General features: G+C 53.1%; 1 protein-coding gene across 1 annotated transcript in view; it reads left to right on the plus strand.

Annotated features, from left to right (window-relative positions):
* FCGBP (Fc fragment of IgG binding protein) overlaps positions 1 to 19657 on the plus strand; it is a 90668-nt gene extending 71011 nt beyond the window's left edge. Inside the window, exons 11-23 of the mRNA XM_032613777.1 lie at positions 129 to 714; positions 822 to 1021; positions 2250 to 2391; positions 4630 to 4967; positions 6388 to 6961; positions 7293 to 7920; positions 8370 to 8902; positions 9981 to 10552; positions 10860 to 11433; positions 12537 to 12736; positions 15405 to 15788; positions 19103 to 19374; positions 19496 to 19657. Of these exons, the coding sequence (XP_032469668.1) occupies positions 129 to 714; positions 822 to 1021; positions 2250 to 2391; positions 4630 to 4967; positions 6388 to 6961; positions 7293 to 7920; positions 8370 to 8902; positions 9981 to 10552; positions 10860 to 11433; positions 12537 to 12736; positions 15405 to 15788; positions 19103 to 19374; positions 19496 to 19505 (5013 nt within the window). The 3' untranslated portion in view covers positions 19506 to 19657. The remainder of the gene's footprint in view (positions 1 to 128; positions 715 to 821; positions 1022 to 2249; positions 2392 to 4629; positions 4968 to 6387; positions 6962 to 7292; positions 7921 to 8369; positions 8903 to 9980; positions 10553 to 10859; positions 11434 to 12536; positions 12737 to 15404; positions 15789 to 19102; positions 19375 to 19495) is intronic.
* Positions 19658 to 25363: the final 5706 nt, after the last annotated feature.

A 25363-nucleotide genomic window follows, 5' to 3' on the forward strand; every position in this document is an offset into this window, starting at 1 on the left:
TTACAAATATGGAAACTAAGACCCAGAGAGGTGAGGTCACACAGATCTTCAGTGTCAGGCAGGGGCTTGATCTAGGGTCTGACCTCTCAAAGTGTACCCTCTGAAGCACGGCATCTCCCACCTCCCAGGTGAATGGTGTGGACATGAGGCTGCCCGTGGTGCTGGCTGAGGGCCGGGTCCGCGCCTCCCAGCATGGCTCAGACGTTGTGATCGAGACTGACTTTGGCCTGCGCGTGGCCTATGACCTCGCGTACAATGTGCGGGTCACCATCCCAGGCAACTACTACCAGCAGCTGTGTGGCCTGTGTGGGAACTACAACGGCGACCCCAAGGACGACTTCCAGAAGCCCGACGGCTCACAGGCAGGCAGCTCCAATGAGTTCGGCAGCTCCTGGCAGGAGGCAGTGCCAGGCTCTTCCTGCCTGCCCACCTGCAAGCCCGGTGAAAGCTGTGACACAGAGCTGGAGTGTAAACCTGAACTGCAGGAGAAATACGAGCAGCAGCAGTTCTGTGGGCTCCTCACCAGCCCCACGGGGCCGCTGGCTGCCTGCCACAAGCTGGTGGACCCCCAGGGTCCCTTGAAAGATTGTGTCTTTGATCTCTGTGTGGGTGGCGGGAACGAGAGCATTCTCTGCAGCAACGTTCATGCCTATGTGAGTGCTTGCCAGGCAGCTGGAGGCCACGTCGAACCCTGGAGGACCGAATCTTTCTGTCGTGAGTGAGGGGCAGAGAGAGGGGGAGGTAGAGGCACAGAAGGGGCAGACCCTGGGCCCTGCAGCCTCTCACTCCCAGGGGCTCTGACCTACACCCCCTCTTTGCAGCGATGCAGTGCCCCCCTAACAGCCACTACGAGCTCTGTGCAGACACCTGCTCCCTGGGCTGCTGGGCACTCAGTGCCCCCCCGCAGTGCCCGGATAGCTGTGCCGAGGGCTGCCAGTGTGACTCCGGCTTCCTCAACGACGGCCAAGCCTGCGTGCCCATCCAGGAATGCGGCTGCTACCACAACGGTGTCTACTACGAGGTAGGGACCTGGTCATCCTGGGCAGAGCTGGGGACTGCAAGCTGGACCCCCCTCCCACTGCCCATTAGCACCACAGCCTGTCCGCTTGGCCTCCTGAACGTCTCTCCCACCCACTCCTCTTCCCCTCACCATGGCCCCACCGTGGTCCAAGTTTGTCCTCTCCCAGCTGTCTCCCTTCCAGCCCTCACTTTTGCTCCCTCTCCTCTACCATCCCCAAGGTAGCAGGTAAGACCCTTCCAAATATGACCATAGGTCCTGCAACTTGAAACCATTCCCTGGCTCCCCAGGTCAAGTTTCGGCTTTGTATCCAGGTCTAGAGTTCGTCTCTGTGATACCAGAGGCTAACTCCCTCTGCTTCCCTCTCCCACTCTCTGAGAGTTACTCCTTTTCCTTTGATTTGAGTGTGTGTTTATCTAAAGTTTGTCTCCCTCAAAGGTCTGAGAGCTCTGTGAGGGCAGGAACCCTCTCTGTTTGCCTCCTCATACGAATAATAATAGTACTACAGCAAACAGGTGTATGGTGCTTACTATGTGCCGGTTACTGCTTGTAAGTGCTGTATGTACAATATATATGAATTTATTTATTTATATATAATATATATACTTTTTATATAATGTTATATATAAACTTTTTATTATAAAAATTTTCACACAGGCAGAAGTCAAGAGATGAGTATAATAAATCTCCATGTACCCATCACTCAGCCTCAAAAATAATCGACATTTTCCCAGTCTTATTTCATCGCTGCCCCCGTTTCCTCTCCATTCTGGGTATTTAAAGGGAATCCTTTTTCATTTCATCTGTACTTTATATGTATTATTAAGCCAGTTATACTTTCATAAGTTGGTGCCATTCTTACCTGAAACTTACAGATGAGGAAACTGAGGCATAATGAGGCTGAGTAATTTGAGCAGAGTGGTGTAACTTGGAAATAGCAGAAACAGGCTTCAGACCCAGGCAATCTGCTCCAGGGCCTTTGCCCTTAATTCCTGTGTTTCTCCCGTACAGCAGACATCTAGTAGCTATTTCGGAATAAACAAATGAGTGAGTAAATGAATGAAACTGAATGAATGAATAACTTGGGCCCCAAGGCCATGCTCTGCCTTAGACAAGGGGCCACCCTGCTGGAAGATGTCCCTTTTATGTTCTCCAGACCCCTTTATGCCCGGAACACCAAAGTTGCCAGAGTCAGCTCCCGCCCTGATAGCTGTGCCCTCTGTCCCCACAGCTGGGGCAGACTGTACTCATTGACAGCTGCCAGCAGCAGTGCGTGTGCCACGCCGGAAAAGGCCTGCTGTGCCAGAACCACAGCTGCGATCCAGAGCAGGTGTGCCAGCCCTCGGGAGGCGTCCTGAGCTGCGTCGCCAAAGGTGCTGGGCTGGGGCCAGGGCCGGTGTGGCTGGGGTAACAGAGGACGGGGACGCTGCAGCTGAGGACGCTTCACGGTGGGAGGCACAGAGGACTAAGGATTAAAGTCTCAGACCTGGGGACCCCTAAGCTGGGATTCCCAGGGCCAGGGGCAGTAGCCCTTCAGACTGGAAGGCAGGGACTCTTATGGTGGAAACCAGGCTGTGGGAACCCTCAGGGATAGGTTTCCCAGGGCAGATGGCAGAGACCGTCAGTGTAAGGCAGGGACCGGCAAACTTTTTCTCTAATTGGCCAGATGGTAAATTTTTAAACTTGCAGGCCGTACGGTCTTGGTCACAACTACTCACCTCTGCCTTCGCAGCATGAAATCAGCTGTGGACTTTGTCAGTGAATGGGGTGTGGCTCCAATGAAATTTTATTAACAGAAACCGGCAGCTGGAAGTGTATAGTTTGCTGGCCACCGGTATACGGGTGTAGGCTTAGGGTTTCAGACACCATCCCCAAGGGGTAGAGGAGACTGGGACCCACAGGGACAGAAAGCAGAGTCCTGAGGTCTAAGGCAGAGACCCCACCAAAGCCAGGGTCTTGAATACAGGACCCACCTCAAGTGAAAGATCAGGATTTATAGGGACACACTCTCAGACAGGGGACACCTCTCAGGATTAAGTCTAAGCCTCAAAGCCACCCCACAGGACTGACTTCACGGGGTGGAGGGCAGAGAATTATTCCTGAGGATGAAGGGATATACCTCCAGAACTGACTGAGATCTCAGGGCTGATGGGCAGGATATCAGGGACTCCCAGGGACCGGAGTATCTTGGTCAGAGTCCAACAGGAGACAGAAGCCACACAGTAGCTTAAATAGGGAAAGTTTAATAGAATTCTTTGCTTGTAATAGGGATTGACTACTAAGGGATAAAAAGAATGCCGACGAACACAGGAAGAGCAGATGTAGGGAGCAGCCCCTGCCCCCAAAGGTTACAGCAGAGCACCTAAGGAAGGGAGGAATTGGGAAGACGGCCCCCACTCCAAGGCTGAGAGGCAGATCTCATTGGAGGGTGGCAGAGAGGTTGTGCAGGCTGAGCTGGAAGGTGGGAAAACCCCCACTGGGGTGCTGGCAAAACTCACTGGGAAGCCACCTGCCGGGGTGCCTGAGTGACTCGCTGGGAAACCAGCTGGGGCCAGTGAACCTCACCGAGTGGGTGTCCCCCAGGCTGCTGGCCCTGCTTGCTACCAGGAGCCTGGAGAGCAAAGCCCACTGGAAGCAGAGCAGCCCCTTCCTCCTGCCGTGACCCTCCAGCACCTTCTGCTGACAAAACCTAACTTTATTGGTGGATTTGGAGCTAAGGGGCAGTCAACTGAAAACTGGCACAGGGGGAGAGAGAAGGAAGTTTTAAGGCTGGGGTCTTGGGCACAGGGGTTCCAAAAGCTGGGTTCACAGCTTCAGTGGCCCTAGGAACAGTCTTGGACAAAGAGACCCTCGGAGGTAAGGCCTGAGAAATGAGATCCCAAGGCCAGGGTCTTAGGCACAGCAACCCCAAGGAGACAGAATCTTGCACAGAGGGATTGCCAGGCTATGAGACTCAGATACAAGGACCCCAGGGTCAGGGTCTCAAATGGTGGGACCTCTGGGGTTAGTTTCTCACCAGAAAGTTCCTGAAGTACCTTGGTCTTGGGCACAGAGACCTCCAGGACCTGGGTCTCAGGTGTGGTGGCCCTCAGGAGGCTGGGAGCTCAGGTGTGGGGGAACCCGGGCCCGAGGTCTTGGACACGGAGAACCCTGGGCTGTGGATGTCCGCATGGATGCCCACAGGGCTAGCATCACAGACACAGGGACTCCTGTGCCTCTGGTCTCAGACCTCGGTCCTCTGGGGCTGAGATCTCAAGCAAGGGGACCCCAGGGCCTGGGTTTCAGATGTAGGGACCCTAGGACCTGTTTCTTGGCTGCAAGGACCTTGGGGCCTGGGTCTCAGACAACAAACAGCAGGGCCTGGGTCTCAGATGTGGGGACCTTTGACAGGGTCTTGGACACAGAGTTTCAGACGTGGAGGGGTGCCCAGGGCCTGGTCTCAGAAATGGCAGACTGTAGGGCCTGCATCTCAGATGGGAGGAACCTGGAATCTGGTCTCACCCCCAGTTGCCCTTAGAGCCAGTATCCCTCGCACAGATTGGGGCAGATGCTGGGAAGTAGCTGGCCGTATGCTTGGCAGCCCCTCAAGGTCCTCTCTCCTCTGCCCCCAGACCCGTGCCATGGTGTGACGTGTCAGCCACAGGAGACATGCCAGGAGAAGAATGGCCAGGGTGTGTGCATGCCCAACTATGAGGCCACGTGTTCGCTGTGGGGTGACCCACACTACCACTCTTTCGATGGCTGGAACTTTGACTTCCAGGGTACTTGTAACTATGTGCTGGCATCAACCAGCTGCCCAGGGAGCAGTGCCCAGGGCCTGACATCCTTCACTGTCACCACCAAGAATAAGGACCGGGGAAACCCCTCTGTGTCCCACGTGAGGCTGGTCACCGTGACCATCCTCAACACCAACATCTCCATCCACAAAGGCGAGATCGGCAAAGTCCGGGTAAGGATGGCCCCTGAGCCCCCAGGTAGGGTGGGAATGGTCCTGCCAGCCACACTTAGGAGCTCAGTGCTCTCTCTCTTCACTTAGGCCTGAAACAAAATGGCAGCAAGAGCAATAATAATTACAAAAAAACATCACCCCTCTATTGGGAATTAAATGAGTCTAGCCCTTTGTTAAGGGCTTTAATGTAGGACTTAAATTTTGCCTTTTTAGAATATGCCTTTTTAGAGATCTGGTTTTGAATCCAGGCTCTCCTTATGAGCTGTGTGATGTTGGGCAAATGACTTGACTTGGTGGGCCTCAGTTTCCTCATCTGTGAAATGGGGATCATAGCAGGCCCTGCCCCACAGTGAGGTGATGCATGTAAAGTGCTCAGCTGAGGGTCTGACCCAGGTAAGCACCCTTGACTGCTTGTGAGGGAACAAATGAGAGGCCCAGAGCCTCCGACATGAAGAGAAATTGAGAGAGATGGAGAGAGAGAGAGATGGACTGCCCAGAATAATGGAGATGCAGATTAATGTCAGCTCACAGGGAGAGAATGAGGTACGGAACAGAGCAGGCCCTCAATGAACGATGGTGAGTGAGTGGAAGAAATGCCCAGACACACAGACATGCACAGGAGATGATGAGAGAGGGAGGGACTAGGTGAATGAGACCCAGAGAAAGACCCAGAGAGATGGACCTAGAGAGAGAATGTCATACCACACACACAGATGCAGAGAAAGAGAGTGCACACACAGACACACACACACACACACACACAGATGCAGAGAGAGATAGTGCACACACACACACACACACACAGATGCAGAGAGAGATAGTGCACAAGTGAGAGAGACACAGAGAACGGAGGGGGCCCAGAGAGAGAGACAAATGAGAGAAACTCATAGAGAATCCGGAGAGAGAGAGAGAGGTCTAGATACAGAAGGAGGGAGAGAAACAGAGAGAGAGAGGGAGAGATGGGGGAGGGAGACAAAGATCAAAAGAGAAACCCAGGGCTTCCCTGGTGGCGCAGTGGTTGAGAGTCCGCCTGCCGATGCAGGGGACATGGGTTCGTGCCCCGGTCCGGGAAGATCCCACATGCCGCAGAGTGGCTGGGCCCGCGAGCCATGGCCGCTGAGCCTGCGTGTCCGGAGCCTGTGCTCCGCAATGGGAGAGGCCACAACAGTGAGAGGCCCACATACCGCAAAAAAAAGAGAGAGAAACCCAGAAAAAGCAGCAGAGTGGGCCTTCATTCTCCAGGGCCTGGACTAGAGCAGATGTCCATAATGTTTGTCAAATGACTATATGACCAGCAGTCACGGGGAAGGCCTTGGCAGCTCCCAGCCACAGCAGGACGAGCGAGGGAGGCAGGGGGCCAGAGCCGGGCTTCGGCATCTCCAGTGACCTATGTTTGCCTCCCTTCCCCCTCTTCCCCCAGGTGAACGGCGTGCTGACGGCATTGCCTGTCTCTGTGGCCGGTGGGCAGCTTTCAGTCACCCAGGGCGTATCGAGAGCGGTGCTGGCCACCGACTTCGGGCTGCGGGTCAGCTATGACTGGGATTGGCGAGTGGAGGTGACGCTGCCCAGTAGCTATCACGGTGTGGTGTGTGGGCTCTGTGGGAACATGGACCGTAACCCCAGCAACGACCAAGCCTTCCCTAACGGCACGCTGGCTCCCTCCATACCCGTCTGGGGCGGCAGCTGGCGGGTTCCAGGCTGGGACCCACTGTGCTGGGATGAATGTCAGGGGTCCTGCCCAACATGTGCCGAGGACCGACTGGAGGAGTACAGGGGCCCCGGCTTCTGTGGACCCCTGGCCCCTGGCTCCGGAGGCCCCTTCGCTGCCTGCCATGCCCACGTGGCCCCTGATAGCTTCTTCAAGGGCTGCGTTCTGGATGTCTGCCTGGGCGGTGGGGCCCAGGACATACTTTGCCAGGCTCTGGCTGCCTATGCCACTGCCTGCCAGGCTGCTGGGATTGTCATTAAGGACTGGAGGACGCAGGCCGGCTGCGGTGAGTGTTGGGGGACAGAGCAGAAGCTGGGGGCAGGGGTCCTGTCTCTTTGGGGCTGGTCTGGTTTCACTCCAGTCCTTCTGGGTCTGTTTGTTTGGTTTTTTCTCTCTGTCTCTCTGTTTTTGTTATTGTCTCTCAGTCTCTTGGCGCTTGTCTCTGTGTCTCCCTTTGATTGTCTCTCATCCTCTCTCTCCCTGTCTCTGGGTCTTTCGTTGTCTCCTGCTCTGTCTCTCGTGGTCTCTGCCTGTCTCCTCCTACCCTATCCTCAGACCCCACCTCCTGACACCATTCTCTCCTTTTCTTTCCCTCCCACTCCTTCATCCACCCACAGAGCTCTCCTGCCCAGAAAACAGCCACTACGAGCTCTGTGGCCCACCCTGCCCAGCCAGCTGCCCGTCTCCTGCACCCCCCACCGCCTCTGCCCCATGTGAGGGCCCCTGCACCGAGGGCTGCCAGTGTGACTCAGGCTTCGTGTTGAGCGCCGACCGCTGCGTTCCCCTGGATGGTGGCTGCGGCTGCTGGGCCAATGGCACCTACCACGAGGCAGGCAGCGAGTTTTGGGCTGATGCCACCTGCTCCCAGCGGTGCCACTGCGGGCCTGGCGGTGGCTCACTGGTCTGCAAGCCTGCCAGCTGCGGGCTAGGTGAAGAGTGTGCCCTATTGCCCTCAGGCCAGCATGGCTGCCACCCTATCAGCACAGCTGAGTGTCAGGCCTGGGGTGACCCCCATTACATCACCCTGGATCGGCACCAGTTCAACTTCCAAGGCGCCTGTGACTACCTGCTGAGTATGCCCTGCCACAGACTACCCCCGGGGGTAGAGAACTTCACAGTCACGGTAGCCAATGAGCACCGGGGCAGCCAGGCCATCAGTTACACCCGCACTATCACCCTGCACATCTACGGCCACAGCTTCACCCTCAGTGCCCGCTGGCCCCGACAGCTGCAGGTGAGGGGTCAGTGGGCCAGGCAAGAGCATGTGCCAGCCCTGGAGTTGCCTGGGACAGTTAGGGGTCTGCCACTACTCTGATTGCCTTTCACAGGTTAACAGGGCAGATGGAGGGATCGAGAGAGAGTATAGGCCTTGGAGCTGGATGGCTTGGAGTAGTGGCTTCCCCATCTCTGAGCCTTAGTTTATTCCTCTGTAAAATGGGTCTAAGAACAGTACCTGCTTCGGAGGGTAGTGTGAGGAGCCAGTGACATCGTGCCTATAGTCACTTATTATTAGTACTACTATTATAATTACAAGGGGGGAGGTCACGTGCACAGGGACCCTACCCACCACCACCACCACCACCACCCCCCCCACCCCCCCCCCCCCGCCACTAGATAGTGGAGTCAGGATTCGAACCTGTGCCTGCGACGTTCACCACCCCCACTCCCACCCCGACCCTGTAGGTGGACGGCAGGCTGGTGGCGCTGCCCTTCCAGCTGGACTCGCGCCTGCGCGCACACCTGAGCGGCGCCGACGTGGTGGTGACCACTGCCAGGGCGATCTCACTGGCTTTCGACGGAGACAACAACGTGCGCCTGCGCGTGCCGGCGGCGTACGCGGGCACCCTTTGTGGCCTGTGCGGGAACTACAACCAGAACCCCAACGACGACCTGAATGCGGTGGGCGGGAACCCAGACGGCTGGCAAGTGGGCGGCGCCGAGGGCTGCGGGGAGTGCGTGCCCGGGCCGTGCCCGCAGCCCTGCACGCAGGAGCAGCAGGAGCCCTTCGGCGGTCCGGACGCCTGCGGCGTGATCTCTGCCCCCGACGGCCCGCTGGCTCCTTGCCACAGCCACGTGCCGCCCACGCAGTACTTCCAGGCCTGCTTGCTGGACGCCTGCCAGGCTCAGGGCCATCCGAGAGGCCTCTGCCCTGCCGTGGCCACCTATGTGGTAGCCTGCCAGGCCGCTGGGGCCCAGCTTGGCGAGTGGAGGCGGCCGGACTTCTGCCGTAAGTACTGATCCATGCATGGGCCGCATAGCAGGGGTCTCCCCTCCTCCCCCCTTCCCAGGGCTCTAAGACAAGAGCCTTCTCCTCGGTGGGCTTAGGCACCACCCTGCCTCCCCTGAGCCCAGATATCTCCTGTGAAAGAAACACCTTGGCGTTCACACACTGAAATATACCAGGTCACGTTCTGCAGTGGTAGAGACTCAGATACACGTGGTTGGAAACCCTGCATCCAGTACCCTCTCAGGATTCATGCGCTTAGATAGACTGGGGTGGCTGACCCTGTCCAAGCTACACAGCTAGATAACACTTGGTCAGGTAGACTCTCTCAGCTACCCCTGGTTAGAGAGACCTAGAGAGTTACACCTGGTCAGATGCCCCTAGACGGTTTTAAACAGGGAAATACACAGGGTCGGATAGAACTGGTCCCGTAACCTCAGACAGAGACTCCTCTGGTCAGAGACACTTGATCACATTTACACTGAGACACACTTAGGCAGATATACCCACGTAGAATCAGGACCCTGACATAGCCCCAGGCAGATACATACAGATTCATGGTCAGATAGTCCTGGGCAGTTCCCCTCAGACAGATCTCCTGGTCAGATTTATCCTGTCAGCTTCACCCAATCCACATACATGTGGTCAGAGTCACACACTGACAGACCCTGTCGTCGAGACCGTGAGAGGCTCCAGGTCAGACACTGACAGTCAAGCATACTTGTGTGGATTCATACCCCAAGGTACATCCGGCCAGATTCACACCCTGAGATACAGTTGGTTCCTGCATATCTTGGTCAGATATATGGGGTTGGATTCACCCAGTCAGATCGACTTGATCTATAGAAACACTTGATCCGGTTGACACACTACCTGGGCAGAGAGACCCCAGATCCCCACACTGAATCCCCCCGTTAGATGTAGTGGATCAGACACCCCACTCAGATCCCCGGAAAGATTCACTCACTGCAGATTCACTCTGCAGAACATACAGATTCACCTGGGCAGGTTCTCCCGCTCTGTGCCTCCCCTGTGTCCCTCCCTCGTGCCTGCCTGGCTCATTCCCCTCTTGTCCCCACAGCCCTCCAGTGCCCGGCCCACAGTCACTACAAGCTCTGTGGTGACTCCTGCCCTGTGAGCTGCCCTAGCCTCTCAGCGCCCGAGGGCTGTGAATCCACCTGCCGGGAGGGCTGTTTCTGCGACGCTGGCTTTGTGCTTAGTGGAGACACCTGCGTGCCTGTGGGCCAGTGCGGCTGCCTCCACGAGGGCCGCTACTACCCGCTGGGCAAGGACTTCTACCCGGGTCCTGAGTGTAAGCGGCGCTGCGAGTGTGGGCCGGGCGGCCAGGTCAGCTGCCAGGAGGGCGCGGCCTGCGGGCCCTACGAGGAGTGCCGGTTACAGGATGGCGTCCAGGCCTGTCGCCCTACAGGCTGTGGCCGCTGCCTGGCCAGCGGGGGCGTCCACTACATTACCCTCGATGGCCGTGCCTATGACCTGCATGGCTCCTGCTCCTATATCTTGGCCCAGGTCTGCCACCCACAGCCTGGGGACGAGGACTTTACCATTGTGCTTGAGAAGAAAGCGGCTGGAGATCCCCAGCGTCTGGTGGTTACTGTGGCTGGCCAGGTTGTGGGCCTGGCTCGAGGGCCACAGGTAAGTGGACGTGGCCTTGCCCTGGGGGTCTGAGGGCAACCTGGCCCCACCTTGGAGGCTCTGAGGGGGACAGGGCCCACCCTGGGGGTTTTGAGCGAGATATGTCCCTGCCCCACGGGGGACTGAACAAGACACAGCCCTGCCCTGGGGTCTCTGAAGGGGACACGACCCTACCCTGGGAAGTCTGGGGGGGGACATGGCCCCACCCCAGTGTGACTGAGAGAGAGACAGCTGCATCCTGGGAGTCTGAGGGAACTGCCTTACCTGTGCTTCTATGAGTCCCTGACGCATCTGACCCTCCATCCAGGTCACTGTGGACGGTGAGGCTGTAGCCCTGCCTGTGGCTGTGGGCCACGTGCGGGTGACCGCCGAGGGCCGGAACATGATCCTGCAGACCACCAAGAACCTGCGTCTTCTCTTTGACGGCGATGCCTACATCCTCATATCCATCCCTAGCCCCTTCCGTGACCGGCTTTGTGGCCTCTGTGGGAACTTCAACGGCAACTGGAATGATGACTTTGTCCTGCCCAGTGGCGCCATGGCCCCCAGCGTGGATGCCTTTGGAGCCGCATGGCGGGCACCTGGCTCCTCCCAGGGCTGTGGCGAGGGCTGTGGGCCCCAGGGCTGCCCCCGGTGCTCAGCAGAGGAGACGGCGCCGTATGAGAGCCTTGAGGCCTGCGGGCGGCTCCAGGATGCCAAGGGCCCCTTCTCGGCCTGCCATGCAGCTCTGAGCCCCTCTGAGTACTTCCGCCAGTGCGTGTATGACCTCTGTACCCAGAAGGGCAACAGTGCCGCCCTCTGCCGCAGCCTGTCAGCCTACACAGCGGCCTGCCAGGCAGCTGGCATGGCCGTGAAGCCCTGGAGGACAGACAGCTTCTGCCGTGAGTGTCCATGGGCCCCTGGGAGGACTTCAGCCCAGGCTCGGGGGCACCCTCTGGCCTGCTCCCTGTCCTGTGTGCATCTCAGGAGTCCCCAGCTCCTCCCACAGCACACCCTGCTGGCTTCCCTCCTGCCTGGCTGACCGGCCCTTCTCAGACTCCTTTCAGGGGCCTGCTCTCCTGAGACCTCAGATACAGTTCTTCTCAAGGCCCATCCTGAACCTTTTCTGTGGTGACCTTGGAGGGTGGGTCGGGCAGGTCAGAAGCTCACACAATAAAGCCTGAGTCTGTGGCTCACCCAGTTCCTCCAGGATGGGACCATAGCCCCTCAGATCCTTTAAGACAAGGCTGCAGCTCCCTCAGACGCCCAGCCCAAGACTGTACCTCTTAGATACCCCCAGTTAGGGCTTATCTGTTTCCTTCAAACCCCCAGGACAGGGCCATGTCTCCTTGGACTCTTCTGGACAAGGCAGTGGCCACTCATGCCCCCAGGGCAGGGCTGTGTCTCCTTCATTCTCCTCAGGGTAGGACCTACATCCAGGCCCATACCTACCCTTATAGCCTTAGATTTGTCCTCGGTGCTGGCAGTAGACACTGCCTGTCTCCATGTCTGACCTCTCTCCTGACTGCCAGCCTCATGGGTCCAGTGACCTCCTGGACACTTTGCACTTGGTGTCCTCAGGGTCTCTCACACACCTCCCGTGTTCCTGTACGACGTCAGCATTTCACCCCAAACCTGATCCTCCTATTCCTGATCCTGGTCCTCATCGCGGGGCAGCCACACCATCCACCAGTTGCTTAGCCAGAGCCCAGGCCCTCACTCTGGTTGCTTCCCCTGGGTCCTCACAGCCCCCATCCTGGCCCTGACCCCTCTGCCTGTGCTTGCCGCATCCCGGCCCTGACCTTCTGTCTGTATTTCCCCAATGCAGCCCTGATCACACTGGGCCATCGCTATCTGTCCCACTGACAGATAGGGCAGGGCCTGGAGCTGTCTTCATTGCCGTGTCCCCAGCACCGGCAGCCCAGAGCTGGATGTGCAGTAGGCCCCATTCATTATTCAGTGGCCGTGTGCAGGCATGACCCGACCCTGCCTTCTCTCTCCGCAGCGCTCCAGTGCCCTGCCCACAGCCACTACTCCATCTGCACGCGCTCCTGCCAGGGCTCCTGTGCGGCTCTCTCTGGCCTCACGGGCTGCACCACCCGCTGCTTTGAGGGCTGCGAGTGTGACGACCGCTTCCTGCTGTCCCAGGGTGTCTGCATCCCTGTCCAAGACTGCGGCTGCACCCATGACGGCCGATACTTGCCAGTAAGCAGGAGCTTGAGATGGGCAGGGAGGGTGGAGGGGCTTGAGGGGGACTCAGAGTTTCTGTGCTGACCCCCTCGAGGATGGGAACAGAGAGGCTGCCACCACTTCCCTGCTGTGTGGCTCAATGTTAGTAACGTCCCTGTGTTAGTTTCCTGTGGCTGCTGTGACGAATGACCGCAACTCGGTGCCTTAAAACAAGAGAAATTTATTCTCGCACAGTTCTGGAGACCAGAAGACAGAAATCAGGATAACTGGGGCAAGATGTCGGCAGGGCGGCACTCCCTCCAGAGGCTGTAGGGGAAAAGCTGTTCCTTGCCTCTCCCAGCGTTTGGTGGCTGCAGGCATTCCTTGGCTTATGGCCACGTCACTCCAACTTCTGCTTCCATGTCGCATTTCCCCTCCTCTTCTGTATGTGTCATAAAATTTCCCTCTGGCTCCTCCTTATAAGGATACACTTGATTGTATTTAAGGCCCACCCAGGATAATTTCAGCATCTCAAAAATTTTTAATCACAACTGCAAACACCCTTTTTCCATATAAGGTAACATTTACTGGGTCTAGGACCTGATGTCTTTGGGGTGGCCATTATCGGGCCTACTACAGTCTCCTTCCTGAGCCTCATTTTCTCCATCTGTAAAATGGGGTTAGTCATCATCCTTGCACCATAGTTGTCTGAGGAATTGGGGGTGATTGTGCTTGAAAGGCACTCACTGAGCACTGGGCCTCACCCTCCATGTTCATCACACTCAGTAAAAATAATAGTAATTTATAGCAGAGCACAGCTACAGTCATTTAATAATGGGAAGCGAAAGTTAATAGTTGATTTACTTTTGTGATTGATATTTTTTGAGCCCTTACTATGCACCAAGTTTGTTATAGACGTCATTTGATAGTCACAGCGATTCTACAAGTCACGTACTATTGTTATTTTCCCCATTTTATGGATGACAGAGAGAAGTCAGCCCAAGGCTACCCGTTAGCAAGTAGGGAGTCTGGGATGCACACCCCAGCAGCCTGGGCTCACCTTCTGAACTACTAGGCTGTCCTGCTTCTTCAAAAGCACGTTTATCAAATAAAGGAAAGATGGATTACCACATCCCTTCCCTGTTCCTCCCAGTTTTATTAACAGCAGAAAGGTAGGCTAGAGTGTCTAGAAGTGCAGGACTTCTGCAGAAGAAGATGCCAAACTACTCCTACTCCTTCCTTCAGGCCTCACCGCCTACAGGAAGCCCTCTCTGATCCCCTAGGTGGGGTTAGGCTCCTCCTCTGGACCCCCACAGACCCCTGTGCTTCCCCATGCCAGCCTTGACCACGCTGCCCGTGCTAGAAGGTTTCTTGGATTTGTGGGTCTGATATTCAGGGGAGAGGTCTGGACTGGAGACATAAATGTGGGAGTCATCAGTATAGAGATGGTAATTTTTTTTAATTAAATGTATTCATTTTGTTTAAAGTTCTCAAACTTTTATTTTTAAATAATTCAAATTTAAGAAAAATTGCAAGAATAGTACAAAGAACTCCTGCCTACCCTTTACTCAGGTACTTCGAATGTTGACCTTTTTTGCCACTTTATCATCCCCTCTCTCTCTCTCTCTCTCCATATATATATATATATGTTTGTATGCATACACACATACTGCTTTTTCTGCACCATTTGAGAGTATGATGCAGACATAGTACCCCTTTACCCCTAAATACTTTTGCAAGGATTTCTTAAGAATAAAAAAACTCATTTGATCTGACCACAGTACAATTCAAAGTCAGAAAATTAATACTGACTTGATACTGTTATCTAACGTAAAGGTTTTATTTGAATTTCACCTGTTGTCTCAATAATGGTCTCTATAACAATTACCCACACCCGACCCACACCCTGGGCCAGGGTGCAGCTGAGGATCAGACACTGCTTTTAGTCTTCATGAGATTTGGTGAGATCACCAGGTAGTAAATGGTAGATAGAGAAAGAATAGATCTGAGGACTAAGCCCTGGGCAGGATAGTGTTCAGGATTTGGGAGATGAGGAGGAACTTGAAAATGCAGTGAAGAAAGAACAGCCGGTCAGACAGGAGAAAACCAGGAGAAAGTCCATTTCCTGGAATTGGGTTTCCAGAGCCCTCTGTTCTAGGCTGGGGGTGCCAGGACTCTGGAATATCTCCAGTGCCCACTCCTACCTATATCAGTTAGCTTTTGCTGGGTTGCAAACCACCCCCAAAACATAGTGGCTTAAAACAACGGTTTGTTTAGTTCACAATTCTGCAGCTCTGCAGTTTGGGCTGGGATCAGCAGGGCAGTTCTTCTGCCACCCCTGGGCTCACTCCTACATCTGTGGTCCCCCAGTGGGTCAGCTGAGGGCTAGCTGTCTCTCTTCCACGGGGTCTCTCATACTCAGGCAGGCTAGCCTGTGGTGTCTGGGAAGGGTTCCGAGAAAGAGAGAAGAAATCTGTAAGGTCTCTTGAGGTCCAGGCTTGAACCTGGCACAGCGTTGCTTCTGCTGCATTGTAATAACCAAGGCAGAGTCTGAAGCCCAGCCCAGATTCGTGAGGAAGGGGAAACTCCATTTCTTAATGGGAGCTACTGCAAAGTCACTCTGCATGGGTCCAGAGGGTTGACGGGTTGTGTCTGTTTTTTCAGTCCACCGCACCACTGTAACCTGGCCCCTTTCTGTGCACAGGCGAACTCCTCCCTGCTGACCTCAGACTGCAGCGAGCGCTGTTCCTGCTCCTCGAGCACCGGCCAGACGTGCCAAGCGGCCAGCTGTCCGCCAGGCCGCGTATGCGAGGTCCAGGCTGGGGTCCGGGACTGCTGGGTCTCCCGTGGCCTCTGTTCCCTCTCTGTGGATGCCAACCTCACCACCTTCGATGGGGCCCGCAGTGCCGTCAGCTCCCCCGGCGTCTACGAGCTCTCTTTCCGCTGTCCAGGACTACAAGAGACCGTCCCGTGGTACCGTGTGGTCGCTGGTGTCTGGCCCTGCAATGGCAAAGCTGCAGTTCCGGGCTACGTTCACATCTTCTTCCAGGATGGACTGGTGACTGTGACCCGAAACAAGGGCGTGTGGGTAAGCCTGGACACAGGGGGCATGTCTCCCCTGGGCTTTGTTCTTCCTGTTGCAGTGTCCCTACATTCCTGGCAGCCCATCTGCCTTGCTGTCTGTTTTCTTTACAGATCTCTGCAGTTTGTTTCTCTGGATTTCTATTTGTGTCAGTACTTCAAACTTAGTCCCTCTATTCTGGCTGAGCTCTTGAAGAGCAAAAGCACATTCAAGTAACTTACTAGTTTTGATTTTAGTGTTAACCAAGACTCTGTTGGTTGCAAGTGACAGAAAACCAAATTCAGAGTGCCTTGAGTAAAAATGAATTGATTAGCCCACATAGCTAGAAAATCCAGGGACAGAGCCTCAGGAGTGGCTGGATCCAGGTGCCTGGCAGTGTCATCGGAATTTGTACCTCTGTGTTTTAGACTTGCTGTCCCCCAAATCAGCTTCATTCTCTGTGACTCCCCACAACATACTCATGAGACAGGGACTATTATTATCCCCATTTTACACAGAGGGGAAACAAGGGCCCCGGAAGGTGACATCATTTACCCAAGTCACTCAGAGAGTACCCGGGAGATCCAGGCTTTGAACCCACCGGCACCCAGGCTCTGAACCACTTCGATGGGAATGGAGTGTGGTGGTGACTGTGTGGATATAAGGGACCAAGATGGATTCCAGGTGCAGTGCTCAGTGGGAGCACCCTTTGGACTCTATCAATCCCAGGCCACTCGACCCTTCCCTCAGCCATCTTTCAGCTTGCTCTTAGGGCCCCCTCAGGCCTGTCATTGTTTGCCTCATGAGTCCATTCCAGCCCCAGTGGGTTCTCCCTTCTGCCCCTTGACTTCTGTTGACTTACCACTGCCTGGCATTTACCAAAACCCACAGTTCTCACCACCCCAATTCCAAATTTCTAGAGAGAGAATCTGGCCGAACTGAGGGCTGATGCTGACTCAGAGTCTAATCATCTGTGGCCCAAGTAATAGAGCCTAAGACCCAAACACAGATGTCAGGCTGCCCTAAAGTTCCCATGTCTCTGTTTCCATGACCTGTTCATTGACTGCAGAGACATCCACTGGTGTCCTCTGGGTCTAGTGGGGCGATAAAGCCAATGCTCCACACACTCCTCCCCCAACGAATGGTCTGTCTACATCCCTCCACCAAGGCATCGAGATGGTCCAAGACTCAGCCCTGCTGAAAGCAGGGAAGCTTGAGTTCTCTTGTTAGTGTAATCTGGACCAGTCCCTCTTTTTCTCTGGCCTCTGCTTGATCCATAATTCAGGTGAACAGACCCCTGCTCTTGACCTTCCCTTGCTCCTCTATCAAGAAACGATTCTCTACACAGCAGATGTTCTAGAAATGTGAAGCAGATCAGGGCATTCTGCTGCTTAAAACTCTACAGTGACTTCCCAGAACAACATTCCAAACTCAAGCCACCTCCCTTCCATGGCCTTGTGTGATCGGACTGCTGCCAGCCTCACCAACCTCATTTCCTACAGCTCCTTCCCTCATTGGCTGTGCTGATAATAGGCCAAGCTGGCCTTTATCCTATCCATACAGCAGAGCAAGCTTGTTCCCACCTCGGGGCCTTTGCATTCGCTGTTCCCACTGCTGCAATGCAGATTTTCTAAGAGTTCGCTCCTTCTCATCCTTCAGACCTCAGTTCTGGCATTGCTTCTACCGAGAGGCCTTTCCCAACTACCTGTGGAAGCTCTGACTCCATCCCAGCCTCAGTGCTGTTACTCTGTTTTATTTCCTTCAAGTGCTTATCACTATCTGAGGTTATCCATTATTTCTTTGTGTTTGTTGCCTTTCTCCATTACTAGAATACAATCCTCAGATGGGCAGGGATCCTGTTCATCTTGATCATCACTTTGTCACCAGTACCCAGATCAGGGCCTGGCACCAAGAGGGTACCCAGGAAAAGTTTGGTTTTGTGAATACATTCATCCCTGTTCCCTCCACACCAGGCCATGTGCTGGGTAACACAGATAACTCAGACCCAGTTCTTATATCGTCGAAGCTTGCAGCCAGGTGAAACTTTCCATCCATCTCTCCAACTATCCTTCACTGCATCCATCCCTCCTTCTCTCCTCCTTCTACCTCTCTTTCCTTTTTCCCTCTCTTCCTCACCCCTCCCCTCCCTCCATTCCTTCCTTCCATCCATCCATTTATTCACCCACCCATCCATCCATCTTTTCAGACATATCTACCTGTCTTTCCAGTCTATCTACCCAACTCTCCAATCATCTGGCAGAGGAAGAGTCACATAAAAAAGCATTTAGAAAAAAAGAACTTTTCTTTGAAACAAGGCTTGCTAGGGAATCTAACTTCAGAAGGGTTAACTCATCGAAGAAAACAGACAACAGGACTTCCCTGGTGGTGCAGTCGTTGAGAATCCGCCAGCCGATGCAGGGGACACGGGTTCAAGTCCTGGTCTGGGAAGATCCCACAGGCCGCAGAGTGACTAAGCCCGCAAGCCACACCTACTGAGCTCGTACGCCACAACTACTGAAGCCCATGCACCTAGAGCCTGTGCTCCACAACAAGAGAAGCCACCGCGATGAGAAGCCCACGCGCCACAACGAAGAGTAGCCCCCACTCGCCCCAACTAGAGAAAGCCCGTGTGCAGCAATGAAGACCCAATGCAGCCATAAGTAAATAAATAGATAGATAGATAGATAGATAGATAGATAAATTTATTTTTTTAGAAAGAACCAACAGACACAGTTATTTAAAGGGAAAAACTCACAAGGTTACCAAGGTTACTGAGTCAACAGCCAGTGATGGAGAAATATAGTCGTTTTCTCACATGATCATTATACTTGCTAGGTCATTACTTGTCTTCAGACATCAGCATTGAAAAAATAAGGGATGAAGCTGCCTTGTTAGGGAACCAGTAACTTACAGGAAATGCTCAAGTGTTCTTTTCTTTTGTAAACTAGAATCAGACAGGATGATGCTGGGATTTGACTGATTGTTTGTTTATCTATCTGGTACAAGTGCTTCCCCCCAACCCCGGCCGCCCTTGGAATGTTGTGTGCACGCCCGCTTATGCATTGATCCCTCTGTTCATCCATCCGCTCTCTGTCCTTCTATCCATCCATCCACATCTCCAGCTACCTTAGGTCTCCATCTCTGCATTTGGTGCACTCATCCAGGTCTCCATCTCTCCATTTGGTGCAATCATCCAGGTCTCCATCTCTTTCAGAAGCCGCATCTCTGCTTCCACTCCTTGAACTTGTTGTCTTCCTTGGGCTCTCCATCCTAGTAATACCCCAGCTCTCCTGTGGTTCCAGCTCACCTCTGTGTTTCACCCACCCTTCCCCAACCACCAGGTGAATGGTCTCCAAGTGGATCTACCAGCTGAGGTGTTAACATCTGTGTCCGTGAGTCGGAATCCTGATGGCTCCGTGCTAGTCCAGCAGAAGGCAGGGGTTCGGGTGCAGCTTGGCACCGATGGGCAGCTAGCTGTGGTGGTCGGCAATGACCATGCTGGGATGCTGTGTGGGGCCTGTGGAAACTTTGACATGGACCAGACCAATGATGGGCATGACTCCCAGAAGGAGACAACACTGGAGAACTGGAGAGCACAAGACTTCTCCCCATGGTGAGGAATGTAGCTTGGAAGCCAGGCTACTTGGAGCAGGGGCACCTGGGTCCTCATGGGAAAGGGGCAGTCGGGATGGGTGCTCAGTCTACAAAAAGTGCTAAGTGTCTGTCTCTTGCAGTCAGGACTGATCGGTCATCCACCGGGAATGAGGACTTCAGGACCTGAGCCCCCTGGAGGTTGCAATAATTGTCACTGTATGTCCCTCATCCACTCTACCCCTTTGCTGAGCCACTGAGGCCAGCTGGGAAAGCGTTGAATAAATGTCTTAAGCTAAGCTGCACACCAGTGTACCTGTCTCATGTCTTCTCATCCCTGACGTTCCTTCCTGCACAGCAGGTGTCAGATGCCTGGGGAATCTGGCACGTGATGAATATTTGTTGGCAGGTGAGGGGATGGTTGGATGGAGATAGATGGGTAGATTGGGAATAAGATGGGTGGGGAAATGGGAAAATGGAGAAATGGAGGATTAGAAAAATGGATGGATGAGAAGATGAGTAATTGGAGGGAAGAAGTAGAAAATGAAAAGAAAGATCAATAGATTCTGACTTTATCATTTATAACCCTGGCACGTTAATGTCTCTGTCATTCGGTTTCCTCATACGTCTTAGTCCACTCAGGTTACTGTAACAAAATACCATAAAATGGGTGGCTTATAAACAACAGAAGTTTAAATTTCTCACAGTTCTGGAGGCTGGGAAGTCCGAGATCAAGGCATCAGCAGATTCGGTGTCTGGTAAGAGCCTGCTTTCTGGTTCATAGGTGGCTATCTCATGCGCCCTTGGTGGAAGGACAAGGGTATTCTCTGGGCCTCTTTTATAAAGGCACTAATCTCATTCACGAAGGCTCCACCCTTACGTCCTATCACTTCCCAAAGTCCCCACCTCCAAATATTATCACATTGGAGATAGGTTCCGACACAAGAATTTTGAGGGGACACAAACATTCAGCCAAAAGCATCATATTTAAAGTAGAGCTAAGGATGGGACTTCCCTGGTGGTCCAGTGGTTAAGACTCTGCACTCCCAAAGCAGTGGGCCTGGGTTCGATCCCTGGTCAGGGAACTAGATCCCGCATGCCACAACTAAGAGCGTGCATGCTGCAATTAAAGATCCTGCATGCCACAACTAAAGATGCTGCATGCTGCAACTAAAGATCCTGCATGCCACAACTAAGACCCGGTGCAGCCAAATAAATAAATAAACGTTTAAAAAAAATAATAAAGTAGAGCTTAGGATAGTACCTACCTCTCAGAGTTGGAGCAAGGATTTAATGTGTTCATCCAAACTACAAGTCAAAAATTGAAGTCTCTCTTCCCTTTGAAACCTGTCTTGTGCCCTGCCTGCAGTCGTCTTCCCTACCTCAGTGAATAGCATTTTACCAATCCTCAGTCTAGCAGCCAGAAAATGGGGAATTGTTCTTGCTTCTTCCCTCCCCTTTGCCATCTATTCAGTTCATCAACAAATCTTTCTGGATGGTATCAAAACACACCTGAAATCTGTCTTTCTTATTGTGCCCACTGTCACCACCATCCTCACTCATGTCAACAGTAGCGTACCATCTGCTCTTCCCTGCCTGTAATTCATCCTCACAGCCACTAGATGACTCTTCTTTACATATAAATAGGACCACTGGCTATAAATTTATCTTGTCATAAAATCAAATTCCTTCACCTTGTCCTACAAGGCCCCTGTTAACCTCTTCTGACTCATCTATCACTGTCCTTCCTGCTAACTACGATCTGGGAACCTGATCTTTCGGGGTATTGAACATGCCAAAATTTTTCACTTCATTCCTTTGCGACAAGCTGTCATCACATGACTAGATGCTTCTCATCCTTCAAATGTCCACTTACATGTTGCTACCTTAGAGAGGGCTTCCACAACCACCTCACTTAAAGTGAATTCCTCTGTTCCTTTCTGTCCTTAACCTGTGGGGTCTGATGCAACTCTGGGTAGTTAGTGTCCGAACTGAATTAAAGTATAGGTCAGCAGGTGGAGTCTGCAGAGAACTGGAGAATTGCTTGGTGTGGAGATACGTTTGGTGTCAGAAGTGAAGTGTATGAGCACAAAAACAGTTTTCTTTTACGGCATAGGAGGTAACAGGTGCCGTGGCCTGGTAGATACGGGGATAGGAGGATACTGCAGTTCTCTTATGATTGCTTGTATGTTCTCATTCAAGTGGGAAGCGAGGTCATCAGCTAAGAGTAAGAAAGAAAGAGTAAGTTTTGAGGTCTGATGAGAAGAGAGGGCGTAAAATAATCCTTCAAGAAAATGAGTCCAACTGCTTAGGGAAACAGTGTGTCAATTTCTTAAAAAGGTAAACATACTCTGATCACGTGACTCAGCCATTTGACTCCTGGGACTCTTCTCAAGAAAAATGAAAGCATTTGTCCACACCAGTACTTGTAAGTGAATGGTTATAGCAGCATTAATAACCTGCACACTGGAGACCTCTCGAATGCTCGACAGGTGAACAGACAAACGAAATGTGGTATAGCCATACGATGGATCCTCAGCAATGAGAAGGAACCAACTACTGATACATGGAACCATCTGGAACATGATGCTAAGTGACAAAAGCCAGACGCAGAAGGCTACATATTGTCTGGTTTTATTTGTATGAAATGGAATGATGGATCTGTTCTGAAACTGGATTGCGGTGATGGGCGCACAACTTATACATTTACTAAAATGTGCGGACCGATATACACTTAAAATAGGTGGATTTTATGGTATGTAAACGATGCCTTAATCAGGCATTTTAAAATGAGCACATTTCCCATACTATTAAGAAAAAAAGGAAACGAGAGAATGAATTAATTAGGGACATGTGATAGGATGGCTGGGCCGCATTAGGGCCCACTTGGGTTTGTGGTCGTGAATCCAAAGTGAGACCCACTCTGGCAGTGGGTGTGGGTTTTTCTCCATCCATATTCAGCTTCCAGTGAGCAGGTGCGGAGGAGGTGGAGAGTGGACTCAATTGGGTGCAAAAGATAAAGTTAGAAGTTTGAGGGTGGGAGCAAAGGAGAGAACACTGGATGAGGAATCGGGCTGGGTGGTGAGAGTACTGTGGTCACAAGGGGGTGAGAGGCAGGGAAAAGGAGGTCAGCTCATGGGGGTGAAGGATCCTTGGAGCAATAGGTTTAGAGGGAGTGAGCTGGAAAGACAGGAGGTGATGGGAAGACAGTGAGATGCATGGAACTGAGACTCTGCAGGGGCTGTGGTTTTGTGGTTGCCACTGTACGGGGGTGGGCCTTTCTCCCCCACTGGCCTGGGATCTCAGGGCTGCCACAGTCATCATTGTGTCCCCAGCACAAAGTCTAAGTGTGGGAAGGAAGTGTTGGGTGGAGGACGAGATCGCTAGAGAAGAGGAAGACAAGGCATCTCGAGAGGCCAGAACGGTCAAAGGTTCATCTACCTGAATTTGGAAATCACCAAGAATTATGAGGGGAGCAGCTTGTGTGGCAGTGAGCCTGGAGCTAAAAAGATGCAATGAGGTGCAGTGACTTGGGAGTTGATAAAGCGGGTTACAAGAATGGGAGCAGGTGCTGCGTATAAACTTCAAAGTTAGGGGCTTAGAGAAGAGGCAGAGAATGGTTTAGAAGCAGCAACGAGGAGCACGGAGGAGCTTACGCTATCTAGAGGCCCAGGGGGCATGAAGGCTGAGGAAGAGAAAACAGCCTCTGCTCAGAAGGGCTGCATGGAAAGACATGTCTTCATGGGAGAGCTAGGTTGTGGTCAGAGCAGCAAGGTAAAAGGAAGGTTCAGAGGACATGGGGGACATCCGATAAAGCCCTCAGTGCTTCCTCCATCCCAGCCCTGACCATTCTGCCTGTACTTCCCCCATTCTGGCCCTGACCCCTCTGGGCTGCCACTGTCTGAGGACCAGGGGACTGGAAGCTCCAGGAAGCCTGGACTCTTTCAGTCACCATTGTGCCCCCAGCACAAAACCAGAAGGCACCCCCTAATTACTCACTGGTAGTGGCCATTTCAGGTTGCAAGTTGGCAGGTGAAATACCTCAGACCCAGGAGACAGTGCCAGGATTCCAGAATACAGTCTGCACTGTACACTGAAGATTTTCATCCTTTAGAGAAAAAAACGTTTTTAATTGGAAGGCAAACAGTAAAATCCACCAGTAGGAGGTAACATCACCCTGAATTGGAGCCATCTGAATTATTACATAGCTCCTGGAAATCCAGCATAGACTCAGCAGATTTTCCATCTTAATATGTAAACAGGGCTTCCCTGGTGGCGCAGTGGTTGAGAGTCCGCCTGCCGAGGCAGAGGACACGGGTTCGTGCCCTGGTCCGGGAGGATCCCACGTGCCGCGGAGCGGCTGGACCCGTGAGCCATGGCCGCTGAGCCTGCGCGTCCGGAGTCTGTGCTCCGCAACGGGAGAGGCCACAACAGTGAGAGGCCCGCGTACCACACACACACACACACACACACACAAAATATATATGTAAACAAATTTTCAGGAATGTTTCTGAGACCCTTCACAGAGAACTCAAGATAGCATAGGTTCATTCGTTCCTTCAACAAACATTTACTGAGCACCCACTCCATGCCAGGCCCTGTTCTGGGTACAAAGTGATACAACAATGAACAGAACAGACCAGTGGATTCTCCTGGAGGTTGTTAGTAACTTCTCTTAGTAGCACTTGTTTTGCTTTGTGGAATGAATATGAGGATAAATATTCAAATTATAAAATTACCAAAAAATTCTCAGTATTTACACAGAATCTTCTCCCTCCTCCCTCCTTCCTCTGCCTGCATCCTGATCTGGTCCATCCTGTCTCCTACCTGATCCACTGCAGCAGGCCCCTCCTTGGTCTTCTTGCTCCCACCCTGCTCCCTCACTCTGTTTCCCACATGCAGCCAGAGTGACCCAAGTCAGATCATATCCCTTCTCTGTTCAGGACCCTCCATCTCATTCAGGGTAAAAGTCAAAGTTTTCACCCCAAGGTCCCACATAATTTGCCTTGTTAACCTCCCTGCCCTCATCTCCTCCCACTCTTCCCTCCTCACTCTGTCTCGACCACATTCCTCAGTGTTTCTGCAACCCTCCTTACTTTTCCTGGCTCAGGGCCTTTTCACCTAAAATCCTAGCTGCCTGGAACTTTCTTCCTCCAGATAGGAGCATGCCTCACTCCTTACCGGATGGGGCTTCCCTGGTGGCATGGTGGTTGAGAATCTGCCTGCCAATGCAGGGGACTCGGGTTCAAGCCCTGGTCCGGGAAGATCCCACATGCCGCAGAGCAACTAAGCCCGTGTGCCACAACTCCTGAGCCCATGAGCCACAACTACTGAGCCCACGTGCCACAACTCCTGAAGCCCGCGCGCCTAGAGCCCGTGCTTCGCAGCAAGAGAGGCCACCGCAACGAGTAGACCCCGCTCACCGCAACTAGAGAAAGCCTGTGCACACAGGATCCAATGCAGCCAAAAATTAATTAATTAATTATTAAGAAAAGTCACTGGATGCATTCCTTGACCACCTCGTAAGCAGTTTCACACACACACACACACACACACCCCACACCCCCGTCCCAGCACCAGTCCCCATCCCCCTTCCTGCTTGTTATTTTCTCCAAAGCACTTATTGCCGTCTATCATTCAGTGTGCTTTTAATAACTTGTCTGGTGTCTGTTTCCCCCACTGGAAGATGAGCTCCAGGATTTGTGTGTCTTGTTCCCTACTGTATTCCCAGTGCCTAGAACAGTGCCTGGTACATTCAGGCGCACAACAAATGGTTTTCCAATGTATGCATGGGAATCCAGAGTCGGCCCTTGTTCTTGGGGATGGAAATGGATCAGGGAAGGCTTTTGAGTGTAGAGGGAATCTTAGAGAGCTAACTAGGAATAGAGAAGAGAAGTAGAGGGCATAGCCCGTGCGAAAGTTTGGGGATAAGCCCTGATTACTGGGGTGATCGCACCAGTAAAAGGGAAGTGGGGAGCCTATTTAGAGTAGCGAACGCTGCACAGGTCAAG

The sequence above is a fragment of the Phocoena sinus genome, chromosome 19 (genome assembly GCF_008692025.1).
Source record: "Phocoena sinus isolate mPhoSin1 chromosome 19, mPhoSin1.pri, whole genome shotgun sequence".
In the NCBI taxonomy this organism is placed as follows: domain Eukaryota; kingdom Metazoa; phylum Chordata; class Mammalia; order Artiodactyla; family Phocoenidae; genus Phocoena; species Phocoena sinus.